This window comes from Bos indicus, chromosome 6 (genome assembly GCF_029378745.1).
Source record: "Bos indicus isolate NIAB-ARS_2022 breed Sahiwal x Tharparkar chromosome 6, NIAB-ARS_B.indTharparkar_mat_pri_1.0, whole genome shotgun sequence".
Taxonomy (NCBI): domain Eukaryota; kingdom Metazoa; phylum Chordata; class Mammalia; order Artiodactyla; family Bovidae; genus Bos; species Bos indicus.
In genome coordinates, this window is record NC_091765.1 from 18369316 (window position 1) to 18390501 (window position 21186).

Sequence of the window (21186 nt, forward strand, 5' to 3'; positions counted from 1 at the left end):
TAAACTGTGTGTTTAGGAAGAAAGACAGTACAAGGTATATAGAAACAAAGGTCTATGGAAAACTAAGCAAGCAGAAAACGAATTAAGGCAATTATTTACTCTAGGAAAAACAGTTGTACAAGGAGAGGAGTAAAATAAAGATGATAACAGCCAACATTTATTGTGTACTTACTCTGCTCCAGGTACTATTCTAAGTCCTCAGTTTTTTCATATGTTAATTTTATTAAAAATTATATCCAGTAAATACAATTGTAATCCCCATTTTACAGATAAATGGTTACTTCACCAAAGTATTGATACCACAGTGTTTATTGAATAAATGGGATAGGGAATGAAGACAGTGGAGTAAGAGCCAAATATCTTCTTTTATAGTAGTAAATAATCATGTGGAAATTATGCCTATATTACAATTTTGAACATGACCAATTTGAACTATGCAGGTCCACTTTTATGCAGGTTTTTATCCAGTAAATATGTACAGTACTGCATGATTTGTGCTTGATTGAATCCATGGATGTAGAACCTTGAATACGGTGGGCTGACTATGGGACTTGAGCATCCACAGATATGGAGGGATGACAGTATATAATATCTAAAATTAACAGGTTACAACTGTATACATGTACTGTTTAGAAATATAGAGGTAAATATCAGTAGAAACAACTAGAAAAGTTGAAAATCCTCAGGGTGGCCTATTCAAATATAGGGTATGGGGTTGCCTTCACACTCCTGGACTTTCTGAACTATGTTGATATAAAAATAAAGTACTTGGTAGAAGAGAGGCTATCAAGAGAGATGAAATGATATGCAGTGGCCATCATTTATGTCACTGTTCACATAGAACTGAGATGGTTTTGTAAATCACTAAATAATGGAGCCGTACACTGACAGGGAACGAAGACCAAGTGTGTGGACCTGGGTTTGTCCTATGCTCTGTTGGCCGAGTCACTTAACCTTTGAGGATTCACTTCCTTCCTGTTTTAATGAGAATGATGCTCTCTTCCAGTTACTTTAACTTCTACATTTCTATAGTTCTAGGTGTTAGACCAAGTAATTTTTGTTTTTACACAGTGAGTCGATGTGACGGTATAGGCTACAGAGCTACCTTTGAAAGCAGCTGGCTGTTAAGTCACAGCCAACACCTTGTCTTATGCTTCCCAGATCCATATACATATATACTTGTAGATTTTTTTGGAAGGGGAGGGCTTGCCAGGTGTTTTTTTTTTTTTTTTCCTGGCTTCCCGAGATGATTTTAATTTGTTGAGATTTCCTGCTAATAGATACTGATTATATAGGAAGTATATACATTTATTATCCACTTACTACTTCTAAGTGCTGGTCATGAAATCGTGGTTGTCTAATGTGACCATTTCTGTTCTAGGTCCAGTGGCATTGCAGAGCACGGATGGTTGCGGGAGCCAACTTCTACATTGTTGGCCGAGACCCTGCTGGCATGCCCCATCCAGAAACAGGGAAGGATCTTTATGAGCCGACTCATGGCGCCAAAGTGCTGACCATGGCCCCGGGCCTGATCACCTTGGAGATCGTTCCCTTTCGAGTTGCCGCTTATAACAAGAAAAAGAAGCGGATGGACTACTATGACTCTGAGCAGTAAGTTTTACATTCTCTGCATAAATCTGTGAAACACCTTGTGTTCTAAGCTGCTCCTAGGGTTTTAATGTACTGCCTTATCTTTACAACAGCTGACCAGTGGCAGGCTTTGTTGTACCAGTTTCAGAGACGGGCAAACCAAAGAAACTAATTTCTCAATACTTTAGAAGTAGAAATAAAAATTGAGTCTAGTTTCATGGTTCATGATCTTAGGAATTTTCTTGGGAAGTGTTAAGGCAGTGATGACATTTCTGTCTGTCTTATAGAAGTAGTCCAAGTACTCAGCGATGATTTTGCTAGTAAGTGCAAGGGATCCAAGTAATAAGAGAGTTTGACTAATATTTGTGCAGTCATTGTGTGACAGGCACTCTCCTAATTGCATTATAGGTATTAAGTTAATACTTGTAATTAATGCCCTATACTAATCCTGTGAAGTAGGTACAGTTATCCCCATTTTGTAGATTGGTAGTAAGCTGAGGCATACAAAGTTCAAATACTCTTGTACTGTCACAGATCCAGTGAATGGCAGCTCACTGGGTATGCTGACCACTGAGAGTGCAACTTCATTCTTCAAAGATCTTAGAAGGAGCAAAAAATGAACAACCTTTTCATGCAAATTATTGGTAATATTGAGCATGTATCTATCTTCTGTTGACTGGCAACATTTTATTATGACCAACCTAGATAGCATATTCAAAAACAGAGACATTACTTTGCCCACAAAGGTTCGTCTAGTCAAGGCTATGGTTTTTCCTGTGGTCATGTATGGATGTGAGAGTTGGACTGTGAAGAAGGCTGAGTGCCGAAAAATAGACGCTTTTGAACTGTGGTGTTGGAGAAGACTCTTGAGAGTCCCTTGGACTGCAAGGAGATCCAACCAGTCCATTCTGAAGGAGATCAGCCCTGGGATTTCTTTGGAAGGAATGAGGCTAAAGTTGAAACTCCAGTACTTTGGCCACCTCATGCGAAGAGTTGACTCATTGGAAAAGACTCTGATGCTGGGAAGGATTGGGGGCAGGAGGAGAAGGGGACAACAGAGGATGAGATGGCTGGATGGCATCACCAACTCGATGGATGTGAGTCTGAGTGAACTCCGGGAGTTGGTGATAGACAGGGAGGCCTGGTGTGCTGCAATTCATGGGGTCGCAAAGAGTCGGACACGACTGAGCGACTGATCTGATCTGATCTGATCTATAGGTAATATCCATACCTCGAGATACTGTGGGTTCAGTTCCAAACCACTGAAATTAAAGTGAGTAATCCCAATAAAGCAAGTCACATAAAATTTTTTTGTTTCCTAGTACAAATAAAAGTTATGTCTACATATAGTATAGTATATTAAGCACACAGTAACAGTATTTCTAAAAAAGCAATTTACATACCTTAATTTAAAAAACTTTATTGCTTAAAAATGTTAACCATCCTCTGAGCCTTCAGTGAGTTGTGATGTTTTCACCGGTGGAGGGTCTTGCCTACATGTTGATGGCTGCTGACTGATTAGGGTGGTGGTTGCTGAAGTTTGGGCTGTGGTAGTATCTTAAAATAAGACAACAGTGAAGTTTGCCACATCCATCAACTGTTTCACTAATGAGCTCTCTGTAACATACAATCCTGTTTAATAGAGCTTCTTTCAAAATTGGACTCAGTCCTCGCAAACCCTGCTGCTGTTTTATCAGCTAAAGTTTATGTAATATTCTAAATTCTTTGTTGTCATTTAAAAATCTACAGCATCTTACCAGGAGTAGATTCCATCTCAAGTAACCACTTTCTTTGCTTATTAGAAGCAAGTCTTTAGCCATTTAAGTTTTATTGTGAGATTGCAGCAATTCAGTCACATCTTCAGACTCCACTTCTAATTCTAGTTCTCTTACTGTTTCTACCACATCTGCAATTCTTTCCTCCACTGAAGCTTCAAACCCCTCAGGTCACCCATGACGTTTGGAATTAGCTTCTTCCAAACTCCTGTGAATGCTGTTATTTTGACCTCTCCCCAGGAATCCCAGATATTCTTAACGGCATCTAGAATGGTGAATCCTTTTTTAGAAGGTTTTCAATTGACTTTGCCCAGATCCATCAGAGGAATCAGTGTCTGTGGCAACTACAGCTTTATAAAATGTATTTCTTAAATAAGAAGACTTGAAAGTGGAAATTAGTCCTTTATCCACAACGTTGGCCGGCGTGAAAGTAACATTAATCTCATTGCACACCTCCATCAGAGCTCTTGGGTGACCAGGCGCATTGTCAATGAGCAGTGTCAGTATTTTGAAAAGAATCTTTTTTTCTGAGCAAAAATTCTTAACATTGGGCTTAAGATACTCTGTAAAACCATGTTGTAAACAGATGTGCTGTTGTTCAGACTTTGTTGTCCCATTTATACAGCAGAGGCAGAGTAGATTTAGCATTGTTCTTAAAGACACTAGGATTTTTGGAATGGTCAATGAACATTGGCTTCAACATAAAGTCATCAGCTGCAGTAACCTCTAACAAGAGTCAGCCTGTCCTTTGACGCTTTGAAGCTAGACATTGACTTCTCCTCTCTAGCTATGAATGACATCATCTAGATGGCATCGTCTTCCAATAGAAGGCTATTTCACCTACATGGAAAATCTGTTGTTTAGTGTGAAAGTGTTAGTTGCTCAGTTGCGTCTGACTCTTTGTGACTCCGTGGACTGTAGCACAGCAGGCTCCTCTGTGGAATTCTGCAGGCAAGAATACTGCAGTGTGCTTGCCATTCCCTTCTTCAGGGGCTCTCCACGGACTGAACCCAGGTCTCCTGTGTTGCAGGCAGATTCTTTGCCATCTAAGCCACCAGGGAAGTCCATTGTTTAGTGTAGCCACCTTCATTAATGATCTCAGCTAGATCTTCTGGATAACTTGCTGCAGCTTCTATATCAGCACTTGCTTCTTCACCTTGTACTTTTATGTTATGGAGATGGCTTCTTTCCTTAAACCTTATGAACCAACCTCTGCAGGCTTCAGACTTTTCTTTTTAAACTTCCTCACCTCTCTTAGTCTTCACAGAATTGAAGAGAGTTGGGGCCTTGCTCTGAATTAGGCTTTGGCTGAAAGGATTATTATAGGTGGTTTGATCATCTATCCAGACCGCTAATACTTTCTCCATATGAGCAATAAGGCTTGTTTGGCTTGCTTGTCCTTCATGTGTTCATGGAGTAACACTTTTAATTTGCTGCAATAACTTTTTCTTTGCATTCACAACTTGGCTGCTTAGCATGAGAGGCCTAGCCCATCTCAATTTTCAACATGCCTTCCTCACTAATAAGCATAATCATTTCTAGCTTTTGATTTAAAGTGAGACGTGCACTTTTGACTCGAAAACTTAGAGGGCATTGTAGATTATTAATTGACCTGGTTTCAATATTGTTGTGTCTCAGGGAATAGCGAGGCCTGAGGAGAGGGAGAGAGATGGGGGAACTGCTAGTTAGTGGAGCAGTCAGAGCACATACATTTAGTAAGTTCACCATCATTATATGGGCATGGTTCATGGGGCTCTAAAACAATTACAGTAACCTCCAAGATCACAGATCACCGATACAATAATAATAATGAAAATGTGTGTGTGTGTGTGTATGTTAGTCGCTCAGTTGTGTCCAACTCTTTGTGACCCCGTGGACTGTAGCTGTCCAGGCTCTTCTGTCCATGGGATTCTCCAGGCAAGAATACTGGAGTGGGTTGCCATTTCCTTCTCCGATTTTAAGAAATAGGTAATCCAAAAAGGAAGAACCAATTGCAAAATACAGGACTTTAAGAAAAATAATAAACATTAAATATTTCATAGAATTTTGAGATGGAATAGACCTTAGATATCCTTTAGACAAGACATTAGTTATATCAATAGAGAAACTGAACAACTTCAGCAAAGGTTGCATTAAAGGTTGCATTAATTAAGTCTTCTTCTCAACTAAACACCATTTCTCTAGCCCTCTATTTTTCTTATTATTTATTTAGATCCCAATTAGAAAATTTTAAATTTATTTTTATTTTAACATCTTGTTTAATTTCATCTAAAGACTTTTCAGGTCTTTTAATTGCTGATTCTGTCATCCTCGCTATATGCTAATTAAATTTTTAGATAACATGACTTTCAAGGTTATTATTCAAGTCATTATAATAGAATTATTAAACTAGACTTCATAGAGGACAGAATTCACTAGAAACCTTATGATGTACAATCTAGCTTCCATTAGACATAGTATTATTCAATTAAATACAAATCCTCAAAATGATGTTAGTCCCCAGCTCCCATTTTTATCATGTCTACAAAGATGATGTAGTTTGCTAGGTTGAGTCTCTGATTTGGGGGAGTCGTACAGTGATAGATTAAATATTTTTTTAAATTATTGTTATTGTAGGATTGGATTCTTTAAGCTTGGGAAACAAAATTGCTGAATGTGTCTAGGGATTACTCTCTTATGCTCTCTTCCTTGATTTTAATTCTGTTCCCAGTGTGGATCCCACACATGCAGATCAAGGCTCTTTTCTGTCCTCCCTCTCTTCATTCTGCCAAAATGATGTTTTTTTCCTTCCAAGATTTTTGCTACTTTCCCTTTACTGACCAGTTTCTTTCTGTTCAGAATTAGATCTAGAACAGTTTCCCCTAGAAATGTCTCTGTTTTGTTATGCTAGAGTCAGAGTAGCAAAAGAGCACAGACTTTGAAGCCCAAGCGAATGGAGTCACATTCTTGCCCCACCGCCCCTGCAGCTGTGTGACCGCGGGTGAACCACTGTCCTCCTCCTGCCCTGCTTCCCTCAGCTTCAGAATGGGGTGTAGTGATCATGCTGTGTGTATCTTCATAGAGTGGTTGAGGACTAGATCAGCTCCTATGTGTCATTTGCAAACAGTGTTAACTGGAACCTAGTAAGTACTAGAAATGTGTACATTGTTATCATATATATAATATATATAATGAAAAAGTATGAACAATTGTGAGGATTATCAAAATGTGCCACGTGGACACAAAAGGAGCAAACACTGTTGGAAAAATGGTGCCAGTAGACTTTTTCAAGGCAGGGTTGCCATAGACCTTCAATTTGTGAAAGACACAGTAAAGTGAAGTGCAGTAAATGGGGGAAGCCTGTAGGCGGTACACCCTGTAAGTTTAGAGTGGCCGTGTGAGGCTCTAGAAGCAGAAGTTACGAATGCTAGCCCATGCTTGCCGAGTGACTTGAGATTCCTGTGTCATCTCTGGCCTTGTTTCTTTATCTCCAGAAGGGTGGCAGTGGATGAACTGATTTTCTTCTAGCTCAACGTTTGTAGTTCTTTCCAGAATCTGTAGCTCCTAGCTATTTTCCGTTAGTAGGAGCTTCGTGTTTTGTTGATTAATACTTATTTCATGCAAATTGCACCTGCTTATTTAGTACTCTTGCTTTGTTAGTATTAATTACACTTCAGGGTGAGCAAGAGGTTGCCTCTTAGTTGCTGTGAGGATTGGTTCCAGGACCCTTGCACAGATACCAAAGCATTCAGATGCTCCAGTCTCTTATATAAAATGGTGTAGTATTTGTATATGGCTTACACACATCCTCCTGTGTACTTTAAATTACCTCGGAGAAGGCAATGGCAACCCACTCCAGTACTCTTGCCTGGAAAATCCCATGGACGGAGGAGCCTGGTAGGCTGCAGTCCATGGGGTCGCGAAGAGTCAGACACGACTGAGCGACTTCACTTTCACTTTTCACTTTCATGCATTGGAGAAGGAAATGGCAGCCCACTCCAGTGTTCTTGCCTGGAGAATCCCAGGGACGGCGGAGCCTGGTGGGCTGCCGTCTATGGGGTCGCACAGAGTCGGACACGACTGAAGCGACTTAGCAGCAGTAGCAGAGTATTTGTAATACCTAATACAATATAAATGCTATGTAAATACAATATAAATGCTACGTAAATTATATATATTGTTGCCTGCCCATGATCAATTCAAGTTTTATTTTTTGACTTTTTGTGTTTTTTCAGTGTCAGTTGTTATTTATCTTCTTTCATTTTTTGTTTATTTGGATCCTTTCTCCTTTCCTCTTGATGAGCTTGGCCAGAGGTTTATTGATTTTATTTACCCTTTCAGAAAACCCACTCTTGATTTTACAGGTTTACATTTTGGGACTTTCTAGAATTCTCTTCTCGCCCCCTGAATGTTTTCAGTCAGAGGTTGTTTGTATCCTTGGATGTAGAAACCATGGGTTTGGAGGGCCAGCTCTCTCTTTAAATTTTTGTTTTCTCAGTTCATGGGTGCTGATTGAAACTTATGTCTTACAACTTCTCATCTGAGAGAACTCATCCTTTTTTCCATGATACTGTACTGTTGACTCTGCGTTCAGGAATAATGCTGATCCTAACCGCGTGTCCTCATTTAATGTGGCCTGTTTTGTAATGGTTCAGACAAGAAGGAAAAAGAAATTAAAAAAAAAATTATTTTGTTTCTGAAAGGGACATAAATTCTGATGTCATTTAATAAAATAAGTTACCTGCAAAATTAAATACTACTGATAACAGTGGAACTTGAGGGATTTGTTGCCTTCTCGTTTAATGACAAATAATTCTGGAGAAAATGCACAATCTTAGATGAAAGCAGACTTTTCTGAGCAGTGGACTCTAGAAGAACACAGGAAAACCCCATGAGTCAGTGAACAGAAAAGGCTTATTGTGTAACTGATTTGGGGAATTGTGAAAGCACTCCTGACTGTGCTCAACGGCCCTGGTGTGGAATTCAAGGCAAGACCCACTCTAGACCATTATTTTCTTTTTATGTATTTTAATTGGAGGATAATTACAACATGTTGATTTTTTTTTTTTTTTTTTTTGCCATACATCAACATGAATCGGCCACAGGTATACATGTGTCTCCCTCATCCTTAACCTCCCCTCCCACATCCTTCCCCACCCTACCCCTCTGGGTTGTTCCAGAGCATGAGCTTTGGGTGCTCTGCTAGACCGTTATTTTCTGAAGATCTGAGTTGTGGCCCAGGTCATAGTATACTGCAGAACCTCACCGTGAGAAGAATTTACAATAAACCAGAAATGTACCATTTTTACCCTTGTACAAAATGAGGGTTTGCCAATACCTGGAAATCGTTCTAAATCATGGCGTGTTTTGTTTTGGCTTAAAAACAATTAAAATAAATAAATTTATATTAAAAATAGCTGTATGTGTCTCTGTGTGTATTTAAATACGTATATGTATGCATATGTATATATACTTATATACATACATACACACATACTACAGTTTCACTGTCTGAAAAAAAGTGCAGCTATAAAAGCAATGTGATGAGTTTTAAAGGGTCTTCTACCAAAGAGATGCCTTAGAAGGTTAAGGAAAATTTTTTTAAAGAAAAAGCAATTAGAGTAAACTTTGAACTACGTTACTGTATAGGTAATTGAAGTGAAAATATAAATTAAATATTAAGGAAAACCAAAAAGCTTCAAATATATCCTTTTGTGGTTCAAAACATGTAGGGTCACCATCAGAGATTTTAATTTTCTTAGTCTGGAGAGGATTACCTACTGGCAATTCTTTTGAAAGCTCCTCCTGCCACTGAGAATCCCCACTGAGGGTAGGCTTGGTTTCCTACAGATAGATAGAATGAATAGTGCCAGGGGTGGAATGCTGGGCAGGGCAACCCTTCACTTCTCACCCAGCATGCAATTTATTTGTGTGGTTTATGTACAAATGTTATGAGTGAAACCTTGTTCTGAAAGTAACAGTTAGTCACTTACAGAATAAGAGGTGAGAAGTAGAATTGTTCTGCAGGTGGCCGGTTACTTAAAACTTAGATGAGTTTGCATTTTGATGAGTTAAGGAAGCAAAGCTAGAGCTGAGCTTTTACACTTCTTGTGCGGATGTGTTTTGTTACTGTGGTTTCCTTGCATGATCAGTTGATTTAATCACACGCAGGACCATAGAGTCCATCTGTATGTAGTTGAATGATGTGCTGGGAAGCCCTTGATAACTTTAATGTTGTGTTAAGTCTGTGTAATATTGCTTTAGTCTCTCTTTTAATCATTCAAAAGCTAAATAATTACATCAGTTCTCATAAGAATTTCCAGTGATGAATTCTATATTAGTTGCATGACTGGCTCATTTTCTTGGAATTTTTTTTGAGTTACTAAATCTAATAAATTGTAACTTGGGAAGCTTTAAAACTGCCTTAGTTTTCTAATTTTTTATATTCCTGTTCAAGCGTAATTAAGTTGATGGGAATATGTTGGAAAATGATTAAAATTTTGTGGAAAGGCGATAGTCTTTGATGTAGTGAGAAAACACAGTTATTAATTATGCACATATGAGGTTATCTTATGTTTGATTAATGGATGTTATTCAATGCCAACTTTTATGTAAGTAATGATTTTATAGCTTTGATTTGACTAAATACCAGTGTAAAACAAGGCTTAGGGATAAAAAAACAAACTTCATGAAGATTGCAAGATATTATTGATAAGAATTATGATAAAAATCATCTGTTTATACTTAGGAAGTTAAGTAGGTTCATATTAGCTGTAATAATGACTCTGGGAAATTTAGTTTTAGGACTACAAGATTAAAGGCCATTCTTTCAGCTCTTACAAACTTTTAGAGATAATTCAGCTATTTGTAATTTTTTTCTCCTTTAGCAATAATTCTTCTTTGTATTTGGATGGGTTAATGCAAAATTTTGGTTCATATTTTTGAAATAGCAGCTCACCAAAAAGAGAGTGCACGTCAGAGTGCCTGGTGGAAATGGGTCAGTGAGAGAACAGGTAGACATAAATGTTTGCTTTTGGTTATTTCCATGTTATCAGTAGAGTATTTCCTTCATATTTTTAATTCTGAAGTATACCTTGAATCTGGAGAAGGCGATGGCACCCCACTCCAGTACTCTTGCCTGGAAAATCCCATGGACGGAGGAGCCTGGTAGGCTGCAGTCCATGGGGTCGTGAAGAGTCAGACACGACTGAGCGACTTCCCTTTCACTTTTCACTTTCATTCATTGGAGAAGGAAATGGCAACCCACTCCAGTGTTCTTGCCTGGAGAATCCCAGGGACGGGGGAGCCTGGTGGGCTGCCGTCTATGGGGTCGCACAGAGTCGGACACGACTCAAGTGACTTAGCAAAAATACCTTAAATCATGTACTACTACTAACGTCTTCTTTTTTTAAAGCACTCTACTTATAGATATCCTCAAGGCTTTTCTCATATATTCTTCACTCTTTTATATACTTTTCACAGAAGTGCTCACCTGCTCTAGTGGTTTCTGTGTGGTGACACTTAAAGCTATTCCTCAATGTTTCCAGGTTGCTAATTATGTTAACTTTCTATTGCTCTGTAACAAGTTAACACAAATTTAGTGGCTTAAAACATTACCCATTCATAACCTCACAGTTCCTTAGTCAGAAGCCTGGGGTGGCAGTTACAGTAGTAAAAGACCACAGATCACCAAACATAATAATAATGAAAATGTGTGTGTGTGTGTTAGTCGCTCAGTCGTGTCCGACTCTTTGCTACCCCATGGACTGTAGCCCCCCAAGTTCCTATGTCCATGGGATTCTCCAGGCAAGAATACTGGAGTGGGTTGCAGTTTCCGTCTCCGATTTTAAGAAATAGGTAATCCAAAAAGGAAGAACCAGTTGCAAAATACGGGACTTTAAGAAAAATAATAAACATTAAATATTTCCTAGAATTTTGAGATGGAATAGACCTTAGATGTCCTTTAGACAAGCCAGATGCCCCTTTTTGGAAAAATTCAGTTCTATATGGTTATAGGACTGAGGGTCCCCATCTTCTTACTGGTTAATAGGGGGGCCATTCTCTACAGCTCAAAGCCGCATTGTGGTTTTTCCTTGTGGGGCCCCTTTATCTCAGTGTTAGAACCTCCCTCAGGTCAAATCCCTGAGGGTTCAAATCTCTGACTACTGCTGTCATCTGAGAACATTCTTTGCTTTTAGAGGGCTTGAATGATTAGGCCTCTAATTCATTAGTTAGGCCCACTCACATAATTTCACTATTTTAGGTCAATTGATTAGTAACTTTCATTGCTTCTGCAGAATTCCTTTTGCCATATAAGGACATATCATGGTAGTGACACCTTCATGGGGTGAAGGTCATGAAGGCCATCTTAGAATCCTATCTACACACTAATGGGTGTTTCTGCTTAGATTTCATGATGTTATTTAAAATGTCCAGAAGCCACTTTCCCTTTCCCTTCATGTATCTCCAAATCCTAAGTTTCCTTAGTTACCTGTTCTTCTTCTTATGTAGAAAGTTTGAAGTCCTTTATTCTTTCACCTCACTCTTCACACCCAAGTCTTGTCATGTTGACCCCTGAAATATTTCTTGTGTGACTTCTTTTTTCTTTCTTGCTGTGCAGTCTTTGCCACACATAAATATTTCTGTTAAAGTACTGGGGAACTGTCTGCCATTAATTCATAAAATGTTTTTACTGATTTTGATGTTTCTTTTGAAAACTTGTGGAAGTCTGACAGTAATTGCATGAATTTGCCAATGAGTCTTGTCCTGTGCTTGTAGATTTTTCACATACTTTATGGCAAAAGTTTTATTTTTTTATTGCATAGATAATAATTATTAGACAGTAATAAATATTATTTTTATTGCATAGGGAGTTATTGCATAACTAGTAACAGATAAGGTCTCATTTAAAATCTTACTATACCTTTGAATCATAATTAATGATAGTACTATGTATACTTTTGAAAGTCAAATTATATATTTTATATATGCTGTATCTTGTTTTAAAGTCAACATTTACATTGAAATTAGGATAAAATTTTCCAACTTTGCTGTTCTTTTATTCATTTATTAACTACATATTGATCTTTACTACATACATGCCCTTGCTAAGTGTGGGCACTGTGGTTGGAAACAAGCTTGATTTGTTGGCTTAACAGATATAGGACTTACATTCTGGAGAAGACAGACAATAAACCACTAATGACACAGTTAACTAACGGTCCCATGTACTTTGCGGAAGACTTGTGGCAAGCTCAGCTAACACTTATCTGACCAAGTCTGGGTTATCAAGGATGGGTTCCTGGAGTAGGTGACATTTGGGCTGAGTTCCAAAAGATGAATAGGCATCTTGATAAAGAAGGAGGTAATAGACTGTGCCAAAGCCTTTGACTGTGTGGATCACAATAAACTGTGGAAATTTCTGAAAGAGATGGGAATACCAGACCACCTGACCTGCCTCTTGAGAAACCTGTATGCATGTCAGGAAGCAACAGTTAGAACTGGACATGGAACAACAGACTGGTTCCAAATAGGAAAAGGAGTATGTCAAGGCTGTATATTGTCACCCTGCTTGTTTAACTTATATGCAGAGTACATCATGAGAAATGCTGGGCTGGAAGAAGCATAAGCTGGAATCAAGATTGCTGGGAGAAATATCAATAACCTCAGATATGCAGATGACACCACCCTTATGGCAGAAAGTGAAGAAGAACTAAAAAGCCTCTTGATGAAAGTGAAAGAGGAGAGTGAAAAAGTTGGCTTAAAGCTCAACATTCGGAAAACTAAGATCATGGCATCTGGTCCCATCACTTCATGGGAAATAGATGGGGAAACAGTGGCTGACTTTATTTTTCTGGGCCCCAAAATCACTGCAGATGGTCATTGCAGCCATGAAATTAAAAGATGCTTACTCCTTGGAAGGAAAGTTATGACCAACCTAGATAGCATATTCAAAAGCAGAGACATTACTTTGTCAACAAACGTCCATCCAGTCAAGGCTATGGTTTTTCCAGAAGTCATGTATGGATGTGAGAGTTGGACTATAAAGAAAGCTGAGTGCCGAAGAGTTGATGCTTTTGAACTGTGGTGTTGGAGAAGACTCTCGAGAGTCCCTGGGACTGCAAGGAGATCCAACCAGTTCATCCTAAAGGAGATCAGTCCTGGGTGTTCATTGGAAGGACTGATGCTAAAGCTGAAACTCCAATACTTTGGCCACCTGATGCAAAGTGCGGACTCATTCGAAAATACCCTGATGCTGGGAACGATTGAGGGCAGGAGAAGAAGGGGACGACAGAGGATGAGATGGTTGGATGGCATCACCTACTCAATGGACATGAGTTTGGGTAAACTCCAGGAGTTGGTGATGGACAGGGAGGCCTGGCAGGCTGCAGTCCATGGGCTCACAAAGAGTTGGACAGGACTGAGCGACTGAACTGAACTGAACTGAAGAGCATTCTGGACAAAGAGATAAGCACTTGCAAAGGTGCTGAGATGAGAAGACCCAGAGGGCTTGGGAAGAAGGCCAGGGTGGATAGGAAAATGGAGTGAAAGGAACAGGATGAGATAGGGACTAGATAAAGCAGTTCTTTGAATGGTACAAACTGGAATAGATTTTTAAAAGATAGTGTTGTTACAGTGAACATTAGCTACTGGGAATTCAAGTTTTGGGTAATTAGGTAAATTGGATTATACTAAGAAATTAGCTAAAAATTCTGGTTAAAAGAAAATGTTTTCAGAAAAGTATTATGGCACTGATAAGATGATAAGAACTGTAAGGGTAAACTATTAAGTGAAAGTTAGAACTTTCTAAGTTCTAAGAAATTAGCTAATAATTCTGGTTAAAAGAAAATGTTTTCAGAAAAGTATTATGGCACTGATAAGATGATAAGAACTGTAAGGGTAAACTATTAAGTGAAAGTTAGAACTTCTGTTAACTTGAGTGTTGAAGTTGCTTTTGCCCTGGTGAACCTAGGGAACTTGAGTGTTGATTGCCATGGTCCTGACCAGGGCCGGGAGTCAAGCAGGAGACAGTCCCCTTACGCTGGTGCTCCCTCCCACCTTAAGTGTTCAGAGAGAACCTTAAGTGAACCCCACCCATTCCTCTACCCTGAAAGACTGAGCAGAGCCCTGAGCTTTAGGCTCAAAAGCTCAGACCTGCTCACATGGGCCAAAAGCAGATTACCTTGTTGTTGTTGCTGTTGTTTAGGCACTAAGTCATGTCTGACTCTTGTAACAGGGACTGTGGCCGGCCAGGCTCCTCTGTCCCTGGGATTTCCTAGGCAAGAGCACCAGAGTGGGTTGCCATTTCCTCCTCCAGGGGGTCAGGTATCAAAGCCCCGTCTCCTACATTGGCAGGTGGATTCTTTACCACTGAGCCACGAGGAAAGCCCTCATGTTACCTGGATTATATCAGAAAAAATCAACAACCCCTAAACCCTCAAGCCGTGAAATCAGTTTTTGGTGGTTCTTAACTGGGCATGCCTCTTAAATATCCAGCAGAAGCAAATATATACTCTCACTGGATTATTACTCCCTTGTCCTCAACCTCAACTTATTCCCACAAATAATTATACAGGCTTAATAGACAGTTTGAATAAAAAATGATGAAATATACAAGGAAATAGCACCAACAAAAGAAAAAAAAAGGAAAGTACCTTCAGCACAAGCAGGTTCGCAAAGACTTCATATACCAGAATTATCAGACGTGGATTACGGAATAACTATACTTGCAGTGTTTATTAAACACAGACACGTTTGAAACTACTCCTTGGCACTAAAAGCATAGAAATGACCTAGCAGTATGGAAGAGGGAACGGTGGGAGGGAACTCAGTGTGGAGGCGTGCCCTGGTGCAGGCAGCAGTTAATGAGATGATGGTTTAGGCAGCTTGCAACGTGGAGACTGGAAGACAAGTAGGCATTCCCTGGAAACTTCTTATTTGACTGAATATCTGATAGGAGTTGTGCTCTAGCTTTTATTTAAAGAGTTTTGAGGGGAGGAAAACATGATGAATTAAGGATTTGGGTAAATTAGTTTGAGATAATTAAAATTTTCACATATTTTGATTGATCTTTGGTTTGGAAATAAAACATTATTAAATTTGTCACATACGATGTCAACCAATGCTTTTTGGTTCCTGAAAAGAAAGCCATAATAAACAGCTAATTATCTGGTTTTGAATAAATGATTTGTATTTGAAGAGAAGTCTTAGTATTTTGATGTACACTGTTTATATATTAGTTTCTTTCAAGTTAGGTGAAAGTTAATTAGCCCCCAAATAGCTAATTAGATTTATTTATAAGTTACTACCATCATCTTCAATTCTGTCAGAGAAGCTTCTCTTTGCATCCCTGATTGCTTATCATCTAATTAGCATTTTTTTAAAAAGCCAATTGAATATGAACTTTTGAAAGATAAATGCAAAGGGCCCCCCTCTGACCCCAGCTTCTTGTCTGTCTGAACAGCTTGTGCTGGTGGCTCTGGTGGTCGCATGTGTGAGAGACAGCAGATGGTTGTGAAGATTTAAAATCTTCAGCACGTGGCCACGAGTTGCACTTTGGAGTCGGTCAGGATGCTGGCCACGTGCAGCTAGTGCGTCGTACGTGGGACAGGATGCTGCGCCCCAGGCTCCCACGTAATCTGATGGCTGGTGTGCCTTCTCCATCCTGGAGTCCTAAAACCCCGTCCCCTTCGTTTTTTGTTTTGTGTTTTATTGTTTTTTGGGGAGAGAGAGTGTGTGTGTGTGTGTGTTTTAGAGGAGGCGTTCTGTCAGCTGTGGATTGTAAGCATCTGTGACCAAGTGGTTTTGAAAAGGAAAAAAAAAACAACAGACCTGCGTTTCTTTTTTCAGGTGTCATGGATATCCGTTACCGAGTGTAATCAGATGGGCTAACTGGAATTGCTTTGCAGTGAAAGCCTGTGCTGTACTTAGTTGCTCCGTTGTGTCTGACTCTGCCACCCCAGGGACTGCAGCCTGCCAGGCTCCTCTGTCCGTAGGGGGTTCTTCAGATAGGAATACTGGAGTGGATTGCCTCGGCCTCCTCCAGGGGATCTTCCCAACCCAGGGATCGAACCCAGGCCTCCTGCATTGCGGGAAGATTCTTTACCAGTTGAGCTATGAGGGGAGCCCAGTGAAAGCCTTAGGTCCTTTGTTTAGTAGCCTGACCTGCTTCTGGCAGATTCCTGATTACTCACAGGTAGGGTTCAGAGCTAGTTTTTAGGTCATTCCCGGAAGAGCTCAGTTTTTACTTTATTTTTTTCTGTAGAAAGCTATCCATTCAAAGCTGTGATTGTGAAAACTGTGATTAGATTACAGATAGTGACTCGTGTCAAGTCATGCACCTGGTTTCTGATTTAAAAAAAATAAAATCCTTGTGTGACGGATTGAAGTACAAGTATGCTGCTGCTGCTGCTAAGTCGCTTCAGTCGTGTCCGACTCTGTGCAACCCCATAGACGGCCTCCCACCCGGCTCCCCCGTCCCTGGGATTCTCCAGGCAAGAACACTGGAGTGGGTTGCCATTTCCTTCTCCAATGCATGAAAGTGAAAAGTGAAAGGGAAGTCTCTCAGTCGTGTCCGACTCCTAGTGACCCCATGAACTGCAGCCTACGAGGCTCCTCCGTCCATGGGATTTTCCAGGCAAGAGTACTGGAATGGGTTGCTGTTGCCATCTCGGGTACAAGTATGAAGCAGAGGGAAATAAATGTGTTTTCCGTTGCCAGGGTGGAGTGGAAGGAACCACCAGCTTGTGGAAGCAGGAACTCCCATTTCATGTGATGAAGAAGTGCTTATGGCATGCGGGGCAGATGGAGTGTGTAATAGGGTCGGAAAAGAGGTACCCAGGGACTGTGGTTTTAAAGTGCAATTTCAGAAGGAATGCAAGCCGACTTCTGGTTTCAGACTCTTTGGCATTCTGAGGAAAGAAAGGACTTTAATTGGTCTGGCTTTTTTCCTTTAATCACAAAGTCAGGACAGAATAATTCTGCAAGCTGCTCCCTCATTTTCTTTCTCATTGCCCATCAGGAACAGGCACTTTCTACACAGACATGGGGTTTCCTTTTTTGAAATCAAAGTTTTAAATTGACATGGCCAGAAAGATCTAGGGTCATAATTTTCCTTAATGAGGCTTATGGAAGGAATTGTTAAGTGAATCTTCTAAGGAACAGAAACGTTCAAGCAGCTTTTGTCAAATGATTGTTAGCCAAACTAATCAGTTGTACATTGGGTTGGAATGAGTGTTTTTGGACACAGATGGAGAGATCTGGGCCCCTGCTGGCCCTTGACTTCCTCTCCAGGTGCTGCTTTGCTAATCTCTGCCTGGAGGGGTAACCTCTCTGGCTTGGAGATGAAGTCACTTAACTGCATTGATGGATCTTATTATCAGTTCCTACCACACAGGTTCTGGGTTCCTCTTAGGAGATGATCTTATATCTTTATCGAGAAGGTTGAGACCATCTTGCATTAACCACCTCATCTCTTGCTAACTACAGATCATCACTATTTCTTCATTCTTCACTCTCCTTGTCAGAGCTTCTGTCTCTGTGTTCTTCATCCCAGACCTTCTTCTCCAGCTTTCATTTCTTTGCTGTTTCTCTCTCCTGGCTTTCATTCTCCTTCCTTTTCTCATTCTTGGCACTTATTTTCTTCTGCCTACATACATGGTAAGACCTCCCCTTTCCTTTAAAAACAAAAATCTTTTCTCCACTCTGTATCTCTGCCACTTTACCACTTCATCTCTTTCCTTCATCATCTATTTTTGTTGTTGTTCAGTTGCTTAGTTGTGTCCGACTCTTTGCAATCCCATGGGTTGCAGCACACCAGGCTTCCCTGTCTTTCACTATCTTCTGGAGTTTGCTCAAACTCATTTCCATTGAGTCGGTGATGCCACTGAAACTGTTGATTAAAGACAATTTAAATTTTGATTCATTTATCCAATGGATTTTCCTCTGTCGTGGTCATCTTCCTTAGCCCCTCTGTGGTCTTAACAAAAAAATCGTCACTTACATTTTTTACTGTTCTTAAGTATACTCTAATGACTGTGTCGGAGAAGGCAATGGCAACCCACTCCAGTATCCTTGCCTGGAAATTCCCATGGATGGCGGAGCCTGGTGGGCTGCAGTCTGTGGGGTAGCAGAGTCAGACACGACTGAGCTACTTCACTTTTACTCTTCACTTTCATGCATTGCAGAAGGAAATGGCAGCCCACTCCAGCATTCTTGCCTGGAGAATCCCAGGGACGGGGGAGCCTGGTGGGCTGCCATCTGTGGGGTCGCACAGAGTCGACACGACTGAAGTGACTTAGCAGCAGTGACCGTGTAACTGTACTCAGAGATGTACATAGTTTACTTAAACCTTCAACTGTCATCATTTACAACATTTAAAACAACTTTAAATAACTACCTTTATGCATAATGTTTGCAGGCCTCTCCAGTTATTTCCTTTACACAGATCCCTAGAAACCGAATGGTTAGTTAAAACGTACCTGGCATACCTGTAGAAGCGAGGACCACTTGGCAGTTTATGATTTCACTTGAGTCCCAAGTTAACTCCACAAATAGCAGTGGGGAAGGAACAAACGTACAGTCACTGATGAGGAGTAAACAGGGCTTGTGACCTGGTGAGTTGAATGACCTAGAACTCTCTCTGGGTTCTTGTCTGCTGCCTAGTCGGTCCCCTTGTTTGAGGGAAAAGGTTAAAATTACCAGTAGACACTGTGTGTCTTAGCCATAGTGCGCTGTACTTAATGATCAGAGGGCTTTTATGTGTTTTGAAGGTATGAAGGTGAAAAGAGCTAACACTGCCTTTGTGTAATACCCTATCAATGGAATAATATTAATCATTGCTACTTACTTAATATTTTTCAAGTTCCAGTTTTTCTCTTATGGTTCCAAAATGCATTTCGCCTTTCAGATTCAGACTGTCTAAAATTTTTTCAATAGGTGCTAGTTAAATTAGATGTTTTTCTAAAAAAAAAAAAAATAAAAGTTCCTATTTCTAAATTTTTAGTTGCCAAGGACTGGGGAGGAGGGAAGGAAATATGTATGGTTATAAAAGGGCTTTCCTTGTAGCTCATTCGGTAAAGAATCTGCCTGCAATGCAAGAGACCCAGATTCAATTCCTGGGTCGGAAAGATCCCCTGGAGAAGGAAATGGCAAGCCACTCCAGTATTCTTGCCTGGAAATTCCCATGGACAGTGGAACCTGGCAGAGTACAGTCCATGGGGTCACAAGCGTCGGACATGACTTGGCAACTAAACCAACAATAAAAGGGCAATCCAAGCGATCATCGTTTTATTTTGTGATTTTTGATACTGTGATGTTTTTTGCCCTGTGACAAACCTGAAATCAGGTTGATGTTTATAAGTATTACGTTTCATCTAGATCTTTTTCGTTAAGCTTCTCTACCATGAACAGAAGGAACAGACTTTTTTTAAAATTTCACATTATTTACAAAGTTTTTAAAAATGTGAAATGATTTTCTTTTTTCTCTCCCTTTCAGCCATGAAGACTTTGAATTTATTTCAGGAACACGAATGCGAAAACTTGCCCGCGAAGGCCAGAAACCTCCTGAAGGTTTCATGGCTCCCAAGGCCTGGGATGTGCTGATGGAGTACTACAAATCCTTGGAGAAGGCTTAAGCTGTTCACCCAGTCAGTTCACCTTTGACACCACACTGAGTAGCAAGAGGTTACTGTTGGCATTTCTCTGTGGTGGTATCTGTCCAGACATGCATCCCCAAAACAGACCCTTTTCCTGAAGTATTAACAGCATCAGTTTGGTCTGCCGTATGAGTTCTGTTCTGAACTAGTGTAATACACTCCTGGTTTTAATGTATCTTTTCCAACTTATAATAGTTATATTCCTACAGTACAGTTTTAAAACCTTGTCTTTTTGTATTTATGCTTCTGTCTTATCATTTTTTCAAGCTCTTATATCAGTTGTAAGCAATAGTATACACATTGAATCTCACTTTTCATCTCTTGAAGAAAGAAAAAAAGGTCCACTAAACAATAAACTTGGCTAGATCTTGTTTTGGGAATTTTATAAGACATCTGTAGTGATTAGATTTCTTTTTTTCCCTACAGTGAAAATATAAACTGCTTTCTTCCTTCCCCTCAGCTATTGATCTCTTAACTGTTATAATCTAAAGTGTATTAATATCTATGTAAACTCTGAATGAACTTTCTTGATTCAATAAAATTAAACTTTTTGGCTTCTTTATGTGATTTTTAAAAAATATTGTTATGTTTACACATACTTATCCTTTATGTGAAAAAGTTTCTGATGGAGAAAGGAATCTAATAATTACTAGAATCTAATAATTAGTTCCAAGTACTGTTTCATAGTGAGTTTTTAAGTGGGAAAATAATGATGCATTCTTAATCCATCCAAAACCTCAACTTTTTTCCCCAAATATCTCTCTGATATTCTTAAATACCTCAGATGCTGGTACTAGTAGTAGGGACATGATGGAGAGATGTTAGGGTTTGCCAGTCAGTTTATCTGGAGTGGGGGACAACATGTCAAGTTTGCTTTTGTAGAATATCCTGAATACTCGAGTCATGGTTTCATGGTGGCAGCGATGGAGTCAAGATTCCAGGGGCAGTGAGTATACAGTGGTGACGGCATCCGTGGTATTCGGCTCTCATCTCAAATATTCCAGTGGAATGACCTTGGCTGAGTCCTCTGCCTCTAACTTCTTGTTCCTGACCATTTTCTGAGCCTTATTCTCTTGCCTTTTCCGTTGGTTCTGTAAGATACCCAATAGTTTTCCTGTATATTCCTTTGCTGCTTAAATTATCTGGAGTTTCTGTTTACCAAGAGCCCTGGTCATAACAGGTGGCAT

General features: G+C 39.9%; 1 protein-coding gene across 2 annotated transcripts in view; it reads left to right on the forward strand.

The window, feature by feature from the left end:
* The window catches only part of PAPSS1 (3'-phosphoadenosine 5'-phosphosulfate synthase 1), a 112808-nt gene extending 92247 nt beyond the window's left edge, over positions 1–20561 (forward strand). For both annotated transcript variants that reach the window (XM_019962341.2, XM_019962342.2), the window contains exons 11-12: positions 1382–1611; positions 19840–20561. In XM_019962341.2, the coding sequence (XP_019817900.2) occupies positions 1382–1611; positions 19840–19978 (369 nt within the window). In that variant the 3' untranslated portion in view covers positions 19979–20561. The remainder of the gene's footprint in view (positions 1–1381; positions 1612–19839) is intronic.
* The last annotated feature ends 625 nt before the right edge of the window (positions 20562–21186 follow it).